Genomic DNA, 16,486 nt, shown 5'->3' on the forward strand with positions numbered 1-16,486 from the left:
CGCAGAGTTGCCAGGCCAGAAGGGCGCGTCCGAAGCCAGCCTGGGGGTGCCCCCACAGGGGTGAACCCTAGCGTCTTAGTCGCCCACGGGAGCCCTGTCCAAGCGGCCCCAGGGGCGCGCAGCCTGTGTGCTCGGCAGCGCCCCCTAGAGCTGGGCTAGGATTTCAGCCCCAGGCAGGTCCAGTGGGGTCACTTCTTAATGGGGGACCCCGGTGGGGGTTAGGGTCCTGGAGGGTCGTGGAGGGGGCATCCTGGCTTCTAGCGGCAGCAGAGGGCCTGGGGGTCCCCGGTCCTGGGTCTTGGCAGGGGTCGGGGGTCCCGGCTCGGTGCGTATGAAGGGCGCTGGCCTGCAGTCCAGTGGGTGTTAGAATTGGTTGGGGGGGGTGGGGGGGGCAGGGGGCTGGATGGAGGTCTGGGTTGCGGCAGGTATGGAGGTCCCGGTGGGGGCTGCGGGTCCCAGGCTGAGGGCCTCCGAGGGGGTCTGCTAGGTGTCCGGGTGGGGCTCTGGGTGGCGGGCTGGGTGGGGCTGGCTTGGCGCGCTGGGTGGAGCTGCTGGGGTCCCGGGCAGGGGTGGGGTGGGGGTCCAGGCAGAAGGGTGGGGACGTGCGCAGTCGGGGTCCTTACCTGGCCTGGACGGGGTGTGTGGTTCCAGGGCCCTGTAGGGGTCCCCGTGGGAGCCCCCACGGGAGTGGTTCTCTCGTCCCCAGGGGGCGTCCAAGTGAGGGTCCCGGGGGCGGGGTGAGGATGAGGGTGGGGGGCCGTGATCAGGGCGGGGGTGGGGTCTGTGATCCATGAAGGGTCCTAGCCCAGGAGGGGAGGTCCCGTGGTTGGCGCGGGGTTCCTGGCGGGGGACAGACAGCTGAGTCGCTTTTCCAGCGCGGGGGGAGGGGGCGGGGGAAGGGGGAAGGGGCGGGGCCGGGCGGGGCGGGGCCCGGCGAGGCCGGGCGGGGCGGGGCTCCGCCGTCCTCCAGTCGGTCCTGGCGGCAGCCGCGTCCTGGGCGGGCGTCGCGGAAGCGGTGGCCGGGCAGCCATGTCGCCTTTGTCTGCGGCGCGGGCGGCCCTGCGCGTCTACGCGATGGGCGCAGCGGTGATCCTGGCGCAGCTGCTGCGCCGCTGCCTCGGGGGCTTCGCGGAGCCAGGTCAGTGGCGGCGGAGGCGCGCGCCCGGGGCGGGCAGCAGAGGGCGGGCCTGGCGGCGACGCGGGGTACTTCGGCGACAGCGGCGACCCCGGGCCCGGGGCGCGCTCCCGGCCCCGGCCCCCGCGTGACCTTGACTCCGGGGCGCGCCGGGGAGGAGGGGCAGGGCTGAGCTCAGCCCGGCGGGTGGGGGTGGGGGTCGTGCGCTCTGGTCCTCCGCCCCGCGCGCCGTGGGCCGCGGCGTCACCCCGGGAAGGCCCCCTCCTCTGGGTAGTAGGCGGGTCCCGGGGTCCCCGACCTCAGGCGGGTCTTCCGCCTCCAGGGGTCGGGCGGTGACCGCGCCCCGCCCCCACCCCGGCCCCGGTGTCCGGTGCTGGGGAGCCCTGGAGGTCTGCGAGGGAGGGAGGGCACTTCCGTTCAGGGGCAACTTTGTTTGTCTGTGGTTAGAGACGCACGGGGCCGCCGCCGGGCAACTTGGCGTTCTGGCCGCTGAAGGGCCTGGGCACCTCCCACCTGCTTGTGGGCCGGTGCCCAGAACCGGCCGTTCGTGGCACGTTGAGGAGCTAAAAACCCCAGAAACCTGGTGCGCCCACGGGTGCGTGGTGGGCTGGGAGGAATCCTGTCGGCTCGCGGACCTCGTCCTTGGAGGGGAAAAACAACTGTTTTGGGGAAGCACAGTCTGGAGTGGGAATTAACGCCGTGTGGCTTGGCAGCGAAATCTGCTCCCTGTGCGGCCTGGCCTGTGGACCGAGCTCTCGCTTCCGGCGTCACTTCTGCTTTGCCTTGACCCCCCCGCCCCCCCCCCAGGGCCTGCTGGCTTCTGGAAAACCGGTCCGAAGGCTGGGGGTGAAGCAAGGCCAGGGGCGTGTAGGGTTGTGAAAATGCGGTCCAATCCCCCCGCTCGCCACGCCGCCGCTCGGAAGCGAAGGAAACACCGCACTGGGCGGTGGAGAGGGTGCACAGTGTTGGGGCCCACATTGTTGAGGGGGAAATAATACGCGTTATACACGTAGTAATCAGTTATAGTACTGATTCCGGAACCATACCCGTGTGTCAAAGACTACCCTGCAGTATGATCCTCGGTTTTGTGTCTGAGTAAAACCCCATTAAAAAAAAAAAAAACTGAATTACAAAATCACAACAAAAGATTGGGGTTTTGGGTTTTTTTTTTTTTTGGCCCTGAAAGCTTGGGCCAAACAACATGGGTGCACATTATACACGGCAAAATCCGGTACTGCACCAGGCGCCCCAGTGTCCGCACCTGCCCCCCAGGCAGACCAACCTTTCCTTGGACAGGGCCAGAGCTGTGTGCCTCGCCAGGCCCTGGCTGCTGCTGTTGCGTGAACCCGCTCCGTATCGTTCAGACTGAATGGTCAGTCAGAAAGCAGCGTCTCCCTGCGCCTTGGGGACTTGGGCATGAACGTGCCTCTTCGTTTATGGAAAAACAGAACGATTTCTTCCGAGGTGACCCTGGTTCACACCGTCAGCTTCACGGGGGCACTATTGCGACTCGATCATCTGTCCACTCTCCGGCGTGCACAGCGCCTAAAAATGAGTCTGTGTCTTTGACCCTCCGTGTCACCCCCCTTTTATCCGATTTCTTCCCCCTCCGAACTCCTTCCCTGCTGGCCCCCAATGTGCTCTTGTCCCTAGTGACACCTCGCCCTTGTGCCTTTTCAATCTGGACTCACCTGTAAACTGTGGAACCGCGTGCAAAGGCCCCCCCAAACCGCGGAGCACGGTGGGTTGTGTGCCTGCAGTCCCGCACGGCCCTGCTCCCCTGCCTGCCAGCCCGTTGCGTGCTCACAGAAAACGGAGACTTACGTGGAGAGTGCAGTTTCAACCTGCACCCCGGGGCACACGCTGGCATGCTTATCTCCACCACGTGTGTGGGGCACTCAGAAGGACTTCGGTGTTCCTCCCCCCCCGTGCTGAGTTGAAAAAAAATACATACATAAAAAGGGCTAAAAGACACATCCTAGTCCGGCAAGGGACTCCGTATCTGCGGCACCACAAGAGGGTCGCTGGAGATAAAGACCAGTGTCACTCGCTGGTCCTGGGCAGGCCCGGGCCTGTCTCCGGCTTCAACATAATTTTAGACACCGGATGACAGGCAGCTTTTCAGTTGCTCTACCCGGGTGGCTGGCCCGCCACGGGGCATCTGTCTCCCGTGTGCCTTTTCACCTCTTTCTGCCCACACTGTCGGGGGAAGGGGAGGGGAGGTGCCTTTGAACTTTGCTCTGGACTCGGCGCTGACCCAAGAGGCCCAGTTGCACATTTTGGCTTTTTTTAAAGACTTTACTTATTTATTTTTAGAGAGGGAAGGGAGGGAGGGAGAGAGAGAAACATCCATGTGCGGTTGCTGGGGGCTGTGGCCTGCAACCCAGGCATGTGCCCTGACTGGGAATCGAACCTGCGACGCTTTGGTTCGCAGCCCGCGCTCCATCCACTGAGCCACACCAGCCGGGGCTCCCGTTGTAGCTTTTGCTCCGAAGTCTGGAATAGAGGGCGCTCTCTGTGGTTGACAAAAGGAGGTGATGTTCGTTGGGCACGACGCCTGGGTCCACTTAGGTCGTGCGGCGGAGATGCCAACACCCTGGGTCCTCATGGTCCACTTTCCTCGACAAGTGTTTTGTGGAACCCAGACCACCACGGCGTCCTTCTCGAAGGCCGTCCTGCCTGTGCGGAAATAATGTGTAAACACATGAACGAATCCCTCTACAGGCGTTTCATTTCCACAGTCTGTGCGGGGCTTGAGCTGCATCCCCCGTGGGCAGACGCGGCCGTGAGCCACCGTGGTGTCGCCCTTTATGTCCGTGAGCGGCAGCCACGCCATTGAAAGACACGGTTTCCTCGCTGTGTCGAACGGGCGAAGTGGACACCAGACCTCAGACCCTGATCTGAAACCCGGCGGGGGGGGGGGGCATCGTCGCCGTGTCCGGGGAACAAGGAGCTTTCTGTGAGGAGTCCCGTTTCCCGGGTGCCCGCGTGAGAGTGGACAAGGGGGCAGATTGGACGAGACGCAGGTCGCTGTCTGGTTCACCCGTGGCCTGGAACTTCCCTGCTGCATCCTTTGTTTTTTTTTTTTAAAGGTTCCATTCATAGTCTTTTTTAAAATTTTATTTATTTATTTTTAGAGAGGGAAGGGAGGGAGAAACAGAGAGAGAGAGAGAAGCATCCATGTGCGGTTGCTGGGGGTCGTGGCCTGCAACCCAAGCATGTGCCCTGACTGGGAATCGAACCTGCGACGCTTTGGTTTGCAGCCCGCGCTCCATCCACGGAGCTACGCCAGCCAGGGCCCCACATCCTTTTGTGAGTAGGGAAACTGAGCCTGCGTGCTGGGCCGGGCAGCATGTGCCCAGCCCATAAGATGCCCGGCCAGCCCCACGGACTGTGCTATTGGTGGAGACCTTGCTTTTCCAAGCACGGGGTGTTGAAAAGCCTGCCCAGGGAACGTTAATTCTTGTTGGTGGTGTGTACCTGGGAGCAGGTGTGGCCTCTGGGTGCCGGAAGGTGAGTTTTGAAACGTTAACGGCCTCAGGACACCCAAAGACCCCTTGCCTTATTTGTGGAGACCCATCAGGGTTGGGCATTAAACGCAGACATTTCAAAACTCCATTCAGAATACTCGAAAGTGCTGTCTCAACTTAACAACCCCAGGCTACATGCATGTTGCCGTCCCCAGGCACGGAACATGTTCAGATGCCAGGCGACTCCATTCTCCCACGAGAAGGGAAAGTCGGGGGGAGCCGAGGTCTGTCTTTGGGTATCTCTGCCCCCCCCCCCCAGTCATCGGCTGCACGGAAGCTAACTCTCCGTTCAGCTGCGGATCCGTCGTTGTTCTGGCCCCAGGGAATGGGAAACCCGGCTGCTCTGACAGCCGTGACAGAAGGCAGGACCTCGCTGGGCCGCTGGGTGGGTTTCGGGGACAGACCCACGGATTCAATAGGTAGGACCGTCGTGTGGGAAGGCTCGGGTGGTACCCTGCTCTGGAGGAAGCTTTGTCTGCAGCCTGAAGGTGTAAGGACAGTGGTGCTGGCTGGGCCTCGTCCGATATTCCTTGGGGTGGGGGTGGGGTGACACACATTTACCCTCCTCCGTCCTGGGGACCAGGGGTCCCAGGGCTGTGCTCCCTCCACAGGCTCCAGGGAGGGGCTTCCCCTCTTCCAGCTCCTGGGGGGCTCCAGGTGCCCCTGGTCTGGTGGCCACGTCCATCCCGTCTCTGCCTCCATCTCCACGTGGCTTCTCAGAGTCTGCGTCTCCTCTTCTGTCCCTTCTCAGGACACTGTCACTGGACGCAGGGCCTCCCTGACCCAGGGCGACCTCCTCTCAGACCCTGCCCTCATTCCACCTGCAAACACCCTGTGTCCAGATCAGGTCCCAGTTCCCAGGTTGTCCGAGGACCAGGATTTTGGGACACACTTTGGTTCCCACCCCTCCCCCCACCCCAGTCCTTACCAACCTTTGGCTCTGCACAGATTCCCAGCACTTGGGAAATACCTGGTTGGGGCGGGTTGTTACTGAACAACAAGGGGTCGTAGGAAGGTTGCACACAGAACAGGCACTGTGTATTCAAGCTCAGCTGCCCTTTGAGACATCCCTGCCCTGCAGGGGTGGAACTCAAAGGTTTAGGGGTGTGGGCATGAGCCACGAAGGGAACCCCGGGGCCTGGCTTGTAGTAGGGCAATCGTGGCTTCCTGTGCTCGGATGAGACTGCCCGCCCTGGGCATTTTGAGACACGCCAGGATCAAGAAATCCATTCTCCTCCCGGTTGGCTTACCCATCCATCCCATCCAAACAGCACCTTTCCAAACAGAACATGTGTAAAGAAGCAGCCCTGGCTGGTGTGGCTCCCTGGACTGAGCTCCGCCCTGGGAACCGAAGGGTCCCCAGTTCGATTCCCAGTCAGGGCACATGCCTGGGTTGCGAGCCAGGTCCCCAGTAGGGGGCGCACGAGAGGCAACCACACATTGATGTTTTTTTCCCTGTGTTTCTCCCTCTCTTCCCCTCTCTCTAAAAATAAATAAATAAAATAATCGTTACTGCGTCTTAAGCCAAGTTGACGACCGCTTGGCCCAAATTGCCATCTCGTTTTTGCCTTTTTTTTTTTTTTTTTTTTGCGTCTGAGCCGCCCCAGGCGGCGTGCGTCACTCACGTTGCGAATGACAACGAGGGGCGGGTCTTCTTGGTCAGGCAGGTGCCTGTGGACGCGGTTTCCACGGAAACGCCCCGCCTGGCTGGCGCGCGCGCTCGGTGGACCCCGCAGGACCGCGCACAGCAGAGATGACGGAAGATGTGTCAGGCGCCCAAAGACGTTCAAAGAAACCCATGTTGTCAGGACTGTGCCGTCGCCACGTATGTAGGAGCGACCCGGACGGGAACCCGTGCCCAGGCGCCGCCGGACTCTCCCCTTCGCTTTGCCAGAGCCTCGCGCCAAGGAAAGGCGGCCCGCGCGGGCCCTGTTTCCGCAAGCAGAGCCGCTTGGGCGCCTGCGCCCTCTCCGCCGCCACGTGCCTGGGTCCCTTCTCACCCTGTGTTTGTGTTGCTGCTTCTCAGCAGGTGGCCACGCGTGAGAGGTGCCCCCGCCCCTCACCCCCCCCGCCCCGGGGGGGCCTGGACGATGGAGGGGAAGAGCCTGGACAGCTGCCCGCCGGACCTGAAGCTGGTGGCGCACCCGCGCGCCAAGAGCAAAGTGTGGAAGTACTTCGGCTTCGACACCAACGCGGAGGGATGCATCCTGCAGTGGAAGAAGATCTACTGCCGCATCTGCATGGCCCAGATCGCCTACTCGGGCAACACCTCCAACCTGTCCTACCACCTGGAGAAGAACCACCCGGAGGAGTTCTGCGAGTTCGTCAAGAGCAACACCGAGCAGATGCGCGAGGCCTTCGCCACCGCCTTCTCCAAGCTGAAGCCCGAGTCCTCGCCGCTGGCCGCGCAGGACCCGCTGGCCTCCGCTGCCGCCGCCGCCTCCTCCGCCGCCAAGGCCGGCCACAGCCACGAGGCCAAGAGGCCGCAGGAGCTGACGGCCGCCGTGCTCGGCCTCATCTGCGAGGGGCTGTACCCGGCCTCCATCGTGGACGAGCCCACCTTCCGCGCGCTGCTGAAGACGGCCGACCCCTGGTACGAGCTGCCCAGCAGGAAGTTCTTCTGCGGCAAGGCCATCCCTGAGAAGTACGGCGTGGTGCGCGACGCCGTGCGCAAGGAGCTGGCCGGCGCGCCCTGGTGTGGCCTCTCCACCGACGTGTGGCGCAGCCACACCCAGAACAGGACGTACGTCACGCTGGCCGCGCACTTCCTGGGCGGCGGGCCCCCCCACGGCCTGGCGCCGGGCTCCCGGTGCCTGAAGACGTTCGAGGTGCCCGAGGAGAACGCCGCGGAGACCGTCACGCGGGTCCTGTACGAGGCGTTCATCGAGTGGGGCATCAGCGCCAAGGTGTCCGGGGCCACCACGGACGGGGGCAAGGACGTGGCCAAGGCGTGCTCGTTGCTGGACATCGCCGTGCAGATGCCCTGCCTGGGCCACGCCTTCGACGCGGGCATCCGGCGGGCGTTCCAGCTGCCCAAGCTGGGCGCGCTGCTGGCGCGCTGCCGGCGGCTGGTGGACTACTTCCAGCAGTCGCCGGTGGCCAGGTTCATGCTGCACGAGAAGCAGAAGCTGCAGCGCCGGGCCCCCTGCATGCTGGTCAGCGACCGCGTGTCCTGGTGGGGCGGCACGCTGGCCATGCTGCAGCGCCTGCTGGAGCAGCAGTTCGTCATCGCGGGCGTGCTGGTGGAAGACAGCAACAACCACCACCTCATGCTGGAGGCGGCCGAGTGGGCCACCATCGAGGGGCTGGTGGAGCTGCTGCAGCCGTTCCGGCAGGTGGCCGACGTGCTGAGCGCCTCTAAGCACCCCACGGTCAGCATGGTCAAGCCGCTGCTGCACATGCTCCTCAGCACCACGCTCACGGTCAAGGAGACGGACTCCAAAGAGACCAGCATGGCCAAGGAGGTCATCGCCAAGGCGCTGGCCGAGACCTACCAGGAGGCGCCCGAGATCGACATGTTCCTCAACGTGGCCACCTTCCTGGACCCGCGCTACAAGAAGCTGCCCTTCCTGTCCGCCTTCGAGAGGCAGCAAGTGGAGAACCGGGTGCTGGAGGAGGCCAAGGGCCTCCTGGACCAGGGCAAGGACGGCGCGCCCGCGGCGGCCGACGACAAGGCCTTCGCGCCGCCCGAGGAGCCGCCGGCCAAGAAGCTGGGGCTGCCGCCCACGCCGCCGCTGCCCACCAGCGTCATCAACAGCATGCTGGCGGAGATCTTCTGCCCCGCGGGCGGCGCGGAGGACCAGGAGGAGCTGCACGCGCAGCTGCTGGAGGAGCTGAGCAACTTCAAGTCGCAGAAGGTGCTGGGGCTGGGCGAGGACCCGCTGCGCTGGTGGTCGGACCGCCTGGCGCTGTTCCCCGTGCTCCCCAGGGTGCTGCGCAAGTACTGGTGTGTGGCGGCCACGTGCGTCCCGCCCGAGCGCCTCTTCGGCGCCGCGGCCAGCGTGGTCGGCGCCAAGAGGAACCGGCTGGCGCCGGCGCACGTGGACGAGCAGGTGTTCCTGTACGAGAACAGCCGCGCCGCCGCGGCGGAGCCCGAGCCCGAGGGCGAGGACGAGGGGGACTGGGGGCTGGACCAGGACCAGGCCTTCACGTTCGGGGATGCGGTGCACGGCGGCTTCTTCGGGGCCAGGGACGGCGGCTTTGTGTAGCTGCGGGGTGCTCAGGAACGCGGTGCAGCGGGGGTGCTTGGCTATGGACATGCTGACCCCGCGGATGGCCGTGCGCGCGTGCACACGGGGAAGTCACAACGACAAGGACGAGGCCAGGCCGGGCTCCAAGGTGGCGCCCAGTAGAAGGGACACTCGCTTCCATAACCGGCGTGCGCATTGTAAAAATGCGGCCCCGCCAAAAGCGGGGAGGGCGAGGGACTTTGGGGTCCGTGATTCCCACACCAGCTCCCCTTACGGCCTCGCCACAGGGTCTGGGGACACCTGAGGACAAGTCACACCTGTAGGCAGAAGAGGATGAACCGGTCCCTCCGAGTGCCCAGCACGGTCTGCGGCGCGCCGGCGCTCATTACGAAAGGAACACGTGCGCGCGCTCCAAGGGGGAACCCTGCGTCCCGGTTGCGTCAGAGGGTCTTGAACCAGACGCGACATGGCATTCGCTGTGCGGTAACAGGTGTTCAGAGTGACTGTGGCGTGGGAGTGCATATTAAAAACCAGAAAAGTGGTGTTCAGTGTGTTGTTGGTATTATTGTCTTTTCTGCCATTCGTGAGTCTTTCCGGTCCCCGGGAAGAGTTCCCTTGGGTGACACGGTCCTTCCAAGTGTCTTGGCGCTTTGGGCCCGAGGTTATTTCTGTGTCTGACTCTCAAAAGGTCTGTTTTCCCCAGAGTCCCTTTTCTTTTCTTTTTTTTTTTGTAAGATTTTATTTATTTATTTTTTAGAGAGGGAAGGGAGGGAGGGAGAGAGAGAGAAACATCAATGTGCGCTTGCTGGGGGTTATGGCCTGCAACCGAGGCATGTACCCTGGCTGGGAATCGAACCTGCGACACTTTGGTGTCGCTCCCAGCGCTCCAGCCCGCGCTCCATCCACTGAGCTACGCCAGCCAGGGCTTAGTTTTTTATTTATTTATTTTTTTTGGAAAAGCAGCTGCCTCTCTTCCAGAGGCGGAGGCCTGTCTTCCCGTCCGGGTGCGTGTCCAGATGGCATCCACCCCGGTGAGCCGTGTGGAAGTGACCCATCTCAGCACCCCGCCCACCCCCAACCGCATCTACGGAGCTTTAGGGAGGAAATTTCTCTGCCTTAGTGGCCGGCGACGCCCTGGGGCGTGGAGCCCAGCAGAGTGGCGTCTTTCTGTCACCAGCTGCCCGTGCGTTTAGGAAGTCAAGCGTGGGAGAACGCGGTGTAAGCCGTGCGTGCTCCGTGAGGGACAGTGCCCTCTGAGCATTCCCGGGAACGGGCATCCGGCTGGGGCCAGGGCCTCGGGGGCTTGGGGACTCGTCCTTTCTCTGCTCCTGGGCTGGCAAAACCGACCCCAAGCCCCAGCTCCCCCCCTCCCTGGTGGTTCTCCTCTGGAAACACACACAGCCCCCTTTTAGGAAATGCTGGACTTCCGGTCACTCGGAATAAAAATGTGTGTCTCTCCCTGGCTGGCGTAGCTCAGTGGATTGAGCACGGGCTGCGAACCAAAGTGTCGCAGGTTCGATTCCCAGTCAGGGCACAGGCCTGGGTTGCAGGCCATGGCCCCCAGCAACCGCACATGGATGTTTCTCTCTCTCTCCCTTCCTTCCCTCTCTAAAAATAAATAAGTAAAATCTAAAAAAAAAAATCTTATTTAAAAATGTGTGTCTCTTCCTTTTTAAAGGAATCTAATTTTTTTTTAAAAATTATTGATTTCAGAGAAAGAGAGGGAGAGAGAAACATCGATTGGTTGCCTCCCGTGTATGCCCTGACCGGGGATCAAACTCAAAACCTAGGCACGTGCCCCAACTGGGGATCGAACCTGCAGCCTTTTGGTGCACGAGGTGATGCTCCAACCAATTGAGTCACGCAGGCCACGGCTTGTGTTTTTCGTTTTTTTTTGTTTGTTTTTATGAAGCAGGCTATAGTATATGGCATCAGCTTAGACTTTATTTTTATTGTTCACTTGTTTTTTTAAGACTTAAAAAGGTTTCTCAGCCCTGGCTGGCGTGGCTCAGTGGATTGAGCGTGGGCTGCAAATCAAAGCGTCGCAGGTTCGATTCCCAGTCACGGTGCATGCCTGGGTTGCAGGCTGTGACCCCCAGCAACCGCACATGGATGTTTCTCTCTCTCTCTCTCTCTCTCTCTCTCTCTCTCTCCCTTCCCTCTCTGAAAATAAATAAATAAAATCTTTAAAAAAAAAGGTTTCTCCTTCGAGATCACTGTAGAATCCCATGGCATTGTATGTAAGAAGGTGGGTGGAGAAGCCTTGCAAGTTTGCCGCCGGCACCAACACCTTGCAGAAACTGTGGCGACTGCATCGCACGAAGATGCCGATGCAGAAGCACCTCGGGCGCCTTGCTCGGCTGCACACTGTCTCTCCGGATCCATGGTGTCTTTAGCTCGGTGCGATTCTGCCACTCGCGGCGATTTGCGAATTCCCCGTCGCCATGTCAGGACGCACAGTAGCTCTGTCCGCACCAGGAGCCCCTGGTGGCCTTGCCGTAGCTCCACCCACCTCCTTTCCCTCATCCCCCCCCCCATCACCCCGGCAAACACGGATACCCTCTCTGCCCCTCCTCCGGCTTCCTCAGGTCAACCGTGCCTTATCCGTGGGAGCCCACGCCACGCACGGAGCCCTTCCTGAAGCCGCTTTTCAGATCCCCCGTGGGTTCATCCACGTCATGGCTGGAGCAAACGGGGCGTGGCGGCCCCCTTCTGCGTAGGGGCCCGTGAGCCGTCTCCCGTAAGCCGGCGAGGGTGCCGGGATAAACGTCTGCAGTGGATGTTGTTTATGTGTGTGTGCGTGTCCCCGGGGCGGTGCGCCGGGGGCGTCACTTGTGGGAAGCGGGCGGCGGGCTCAGCACGTGCCCAGCTCTGCGTAAACAGCCGTGGCCGAGGAGACACCGTCTCGGGGGAGAATTCATTATGTGTGTGAGCCTCCCGTGTTTTGGGGTGCTGGGGGGGCGGCAAACCCATTCCAGAAAGCACCCTGCTGTTCTCATGGGTGAAGCTGCTCCTTCATTGCCAGTGAGTTCCAACATCATCTTCTGCGTCTGTCTTTTATCCGGCACCAGTGAATGTCTTTTCCTTAGTCTGTGTTTTGGGGTTTTCTTACCTCTCTTCTGATTATTCTTCCGAGAGCTCTTTCTATACCAAACAAACAAACAAACAAAAGGGTCCTTTATCATAGAGCCTGCCTCTTGTCTGTGACCTACGTTGTTTGTGCCGATTTTGGCTCTACAGAATTAACCTTTTTTTTTTTATGTGGTCAGAGGGATAGAATTTTTCCGCCAAGACTTCTGCCAGTTCCTTAGAAGGGTCATCTTGGCTATGAAATCATCCATCCTCCCCCCCAAAAAAACAGCATTGGACACATTTTCTTCTCTTTTTAAGACTGAATATTTTTTTAATCCTCACCAATGGATATGTTTATTGATTTTTTAAAAAGATTTTATTTGTTTATTTTAGAGAGAAAGGGGAGGGAGAAAGAGACAGAGAGAGAAGCATCCGTGTGCGGTCGGTTGCTGGGGGTCATGGCCTGCAGCCCACACATGTGCCCTGACTGGGAACCGAACCTGCGACGCTTTGGTTCACAGCCCACGCTCCATCCACTGAGCTACGCCAGCCAGGGATTCAAGGAAAGTTTTATTATCATGCAAGTATTACTCATGGAGGACAAGGCAGTTGGTTCCGCACTGGTCCCAGGACACCCAGGGTCGCGCGGGGCGGCACCGGGCTCCATTGGGGGGACAGAGGGGACCCAGAAACGTGGAAAGGACAGGAGCCTGCCCTCCCGTTTCTGCAGGAGAGAGTGGGCAGGCCTGGGACTGGTGGGCTCCCAACAGTCTGTCTCTCTGGCGACCGCCCAACCCTGGGAACCTCAGCCTGCGATGCAAGTGGCAAGCTTCTCCATACACGTTTGGGCACCTGCACGCACAACTGGAAAAAGGCTCAGTGAGATCCATACCATGTAGCCCTCGCCAAAAGAAACGTCTACGTAAGAAACGTCAAACAGTGAAAACACTATAACGTCCCAGTAAGAAAAGTCTTCCTTAGTCCAAGTCCACGTGGAGAGGAACAGACAAGTTCTACTAATGAAAAAAATTTTTTTTTGCCCTGGCTGGCGTAGCTCAGTGGATGGAGCGCGGGCTGCGGACCCAAGCGTCGCAGGTTCGATTCCCAGTCAGGGCACATGCCTGGGTTGCAGGCCACGGCCCCCAGCAACCTCACATGGATGTTTCTCTCTGTCTCTGTTTCTCCCTCCCTTCCCTCTCTAAAAGTAAATAAATAAAATCTTGGGAAAAAGAAAAAGCTCATCTCTTTAAAATAAATAAAATAAAATACAATAGAACTTTCCTTGAACACACACATGCCTACAACACAGACTCCCGGAGCTGCCCGGGGTGGCGCACCCCGGAGTCTCGCCCATGGCTGTAGGCACTGCCCTTCGGGCCTTCGTGCACACCCTTGTGGCAACATATTCGTGGCATATTCCTCCAGAGAATGGCAGAGGTCATGGGGACAGTGGGGGCCAGCAGCCTTGCTCGGGGGTCTTTCTCCAGCTGAGACCACTCAGGACTACCGGTTGGCATCCCGTTCACGCCGCCCAAGGGGGTGGCAACACAAGAGGAACGCCGCCCCCAAAGGTCATAGCCCGCTCCAGGCACCAAAACCTTGCCAATGTGCCCGGGGCTCCTGAGCCTCACTCCGAATTTTCTTTTTTTCTTCTTGCTGCAGCCTTCCCCCACCAAGCTGGCCGGGTTGCCATAGTGACGGGAGGCACCGAAGGCATCGGCTACGCTACCTGCAGGCGGCTGGCGCGGCTGGGCATGCACGTGGTCATAGGTGAGGATGTGGGTGCTCGTCCGTGGTGGCTGGGGCGGGGCCCGGAGGCGCGGGCTGACCCCGGGGGCGGTGACTGCTGGTCTGCTGGGAGGGAGAGCAGAGGCGGAAGGCGTGAGCAGTCGTGTTCGAGAACTGAACAGACGCACAAACGAGGACCTTCCTTTGGATACGGAGATGGGCTCAGTTGTCATGTGGATCATGCGTTTTTGTGGGGGGGGGGGATTCACGTGGGGGAAGAAAAAAAGAGCAGTGAAGCTGAAGGACTCGGCCAGAGCCGACATAACAAACCACCCCAGACACAGCAGCTCAGAGAAGAGACGTTTCTCCGTCCCTGTCCTGGAGGCTGGAGCCTGACACCCAGGGGCGGGCAGGGCTGGCTCCCCCTAAGGCCTCTCTCTCCCCTGGGCGTGTGGACGGCCGTCTCCCCCCTGTGTCCTCCCACGGGCGTCCCTCTGGGTGTGTCTGCGTCCCCCTCTCCTCTTCTTACAAGGACCCCGGTCCTGTGGGACCAGGGCCACCCTAGGGAGCTCATGTCACCTAAATCACCTCTTCATAAAGTTCATTTCCAAATGCTTTCCCATCCTGAGGTCCAGGGGATCGAGGCTCCGACCTGTGAATTGTGGGGGGGGCGCCGTTCAGCCCAGGTCAGAATCGGAACCTGTTTTTAGACCAGCGGCTCCTTCCGTAGCGACGCCTCACAGACACTATCGTTTCCGTCCTTCCTTTCAAAAACCTCCGATAGCTTATCTGCGTCCGTCAGTCCTCTTGGAAAACGAGGAAATGTTCTCTGGCCATGAAAGCGGAAACCGTTCCGATGAGCCGTTTATAGTTTTGTGGATCGTCCCGGGCAGCCGGGGGTGGGACCGTGAATGCGCTGGGAAGAGGGGTGTGTGGGGATTAGCTCTGAAAAAAAATGCAAGTTGATCAGATCCTCCACACACGTGGTCTGCACAGAATTACTGCCCTCTGCGATGGTGGTTTTTATGTGAACGCTACAGAGTAGGTTTTGAGTGTTCAGAATGGCTCTCGCCGCCAACGGTCTGACCCATCAACACCCCCATTCACTCCTGTCTTCATTACCGGTTCGTCTCTTCCTTGTTTCTCTTTCTCCCCTGGTCCTTTCCCCGCCACCGTTTCCTGAAGGACAATGACGGGTCCACTGCCTCGCTTGGGGTGAGGACTCCCACACCCGTGTGTCCCAGTCCAAGCTTTTCTCTGACATCGATGTTTCTCTCCCCCCCCTTTCTCTCTCTCCCCCCCCTCTCTCTCTCCCCCTCTCCCTTCCCCCCTCTCTCTCTCTCTGTCTCTCTCCCCCTTCCTCTCGCTCTAAAATAAGAACATACATCCTCGGATGAGGATGTTTTTTAAAAGCAGACAGTGCCGTGAACACAGCTGAGCAGGCAGGTGCCACCCACAGCAGCAAGGACGGAGCGGTGGCTGTTATAACCTCACGCAGGTGGCGCCGGCTGGGTGTCGCCTTCCATGGCTGTTGGGCAGCAAACGCTTCCTGTCTGTTGACTTAAATGGAGAGGGAACCGTGCACCCTCACCTGCCCCCATGTCTGCTTCACCCCCCAAGCTGCTAACGCGTGCCCGTAGCCTCCCAGGTGGGTCGCAGCCCCGATCCCCGATTCCCTTCGATCCACAAAGCAGCCAGCCCCCGCTCCACCTGACCTTGAGTGGGTCACACCGCCCAGAGGCTGGCGGGGATGAGCCTTCACGCTGCACGCCCGCCCGAGGAACGGTCCCTCCCCGCCGCCCCGTCACGAGACGCCTGTGGTCACAGCATGGGCCGTCCGGGAGGGGTGGGGAGGGTGCAGGTGCCCCCACGCGCTGCTAGCACATGGTTTTCCAGCCTGGCGCCCGCGCTGGCGTCTCCCTGCCGGTGGGCACCCCGCCGTTTCCACGGTGCCTGCCGCCCCGGAAAGGGATGGTGCCACAGGCCCCCTCCCTCGGCCCCTGCAGGCTGAAGGACACCAGCCAGCAGCAGACAGGCGGGCGAGACCCAGATGCCCACGAAGCCATCTTTGGGCACGTGGGCTCCTCCCCGGGCGACCGGCGCACTCAGGGCACCTTTCCTGCTCCTTGCAGCCGGAAACGACAGGGCCAAAGCAGAGGCAGCCGTGCGGAGGATCAAGGAGGAGACTCGGAATGACCAAGGTAGGCGACCCCCAGCGCCCAGGGCTGTGCCTTCTGATTTTCAGATGGGGGGGGGTCACGCCCGAGGCTGGACTGGGGACAGGGCCGGTGGACGGGGCCTCGGTGGGCCGCTTGCACGGTTCCTGGGGGGATTTTTTTTTTTTGCATGCCGTTTTACAAAAATCGGAGTGAGTTAAAGCAAAAACGATGGGCTGAAAGAATCCTCCAGCAGGAGGCGCGGGTGCGAGACCCCTACCCGGGCGGGAGCCAAGGTTAGTCTGGGGCCGTGGGTGGCCGTGTAAAACGTGTCAGTGCCGTGCACAAGGACGGGGCAATAGCCCCTGTTGATAGTGCGCGGGGAAGCGTGTTCTAGACGGCGTTGTTTCCGTGACTCCGTGGCTGGCTTCTGCTCTGGGTGTGGAGAGTCAAGCTCAAGTGCAGAAGGGGTGCATGGAAGGGCAGGCCTGTGTCAGCATTTCCGTTCTGGGGGGTGGGGGGCACCGGGGCCGGCGGAAGGAGGCGGCGATGTCTGACCCCTCCGGGGAGCGGCAGTGTCCCCCTTGTCACGGCCGCTGCGTTGATGGGAAAGACAGAGCCTTCCGGGCGGAAGTCTGGCTGTGTGTCGTGTGGGTGAGGCCGGCTCTGCCTGGT

At 60.8% G+C, this 16,486-nt stretch overlaps 2 protein-coding genes across 3 annotated transcripts in view; both read left to right on the forward strand.

Annotated features, from left to right (window-relative positions):
- Positions 1 to 1,005: 1,005 nt before the first annotated feature.
- On the forward strand, positions 1,006 to 9,403 carry ZBED1 (zinc finger BED-type containing 1). 2 transcript variants are annotated; one of them, XM_045855818.1, is made up of 2 exons: positions 1,006 to 1,138; positions 6,692 to 9,403. In XM_045855818.1, exon 2 carries the CDS (start codon positions 6,756 to 6,758, stop codon positions 8,871 to 8,873), a length of 2,118 nt encoding a protein of 705 aa, XP_045711774.1. In that variant the 5' UTR covers positions 1,006 to 1,138; positions 6,692 to 6,755; the 3' UTR covers positions 8,874 to 9,403. The 2 variants fall into 2 exon arrangements, with proteins under 2 accessions (XP_045711774.1, XP_045711775.1); XM_045855819.1 differs by having other exon boundaries at positions 1,010 to 1,138; positions 6,695 to 9,403.
- Positions 1,008 to 16,486, forward strand: part of DHRSX (dehydrogenase/reductase X-linked) — a 56,552-nt gene continuing 41,073 nt past the window's right edge. The window contains exons 1-3 of the mRNA XM_045855820.1: positions 1,008 to 1,138; positions 13,590 to 13,697; positions 15,788 to 15,856. Of these exons, the coding sequence (XP_045711776.1) occupies positions 1,030 to 1,138; positions 13,590 to 13,697; positions 15,788 to 15,856 (286 nt within the window). The 5' untranslated portion in view covers positions 1,008 to 1,029. The remainder of the gene's footprint in view (positions 1,139 to 13,589; positions 13,698 to 15,787; positions 15,857 to 16,486) is intronic.

Source organism: Phyllostomus hastatus, unplaced genomic scaffold (genome assembly GCF_019186645.2).
Source record: "Phyllostomus hastatus isolate PE091 unplaced genomic scaffold, TTU_PhHast_1.1 phas_scaffold_12, whole genome shotgun sequence".
Lineage (NCBI taxonomy): Eukaryota > Metazoa > Chordata > Mammalia > Chiroptera > Phyllostomidae > Phyllostomus > Phyllostomus hastatus.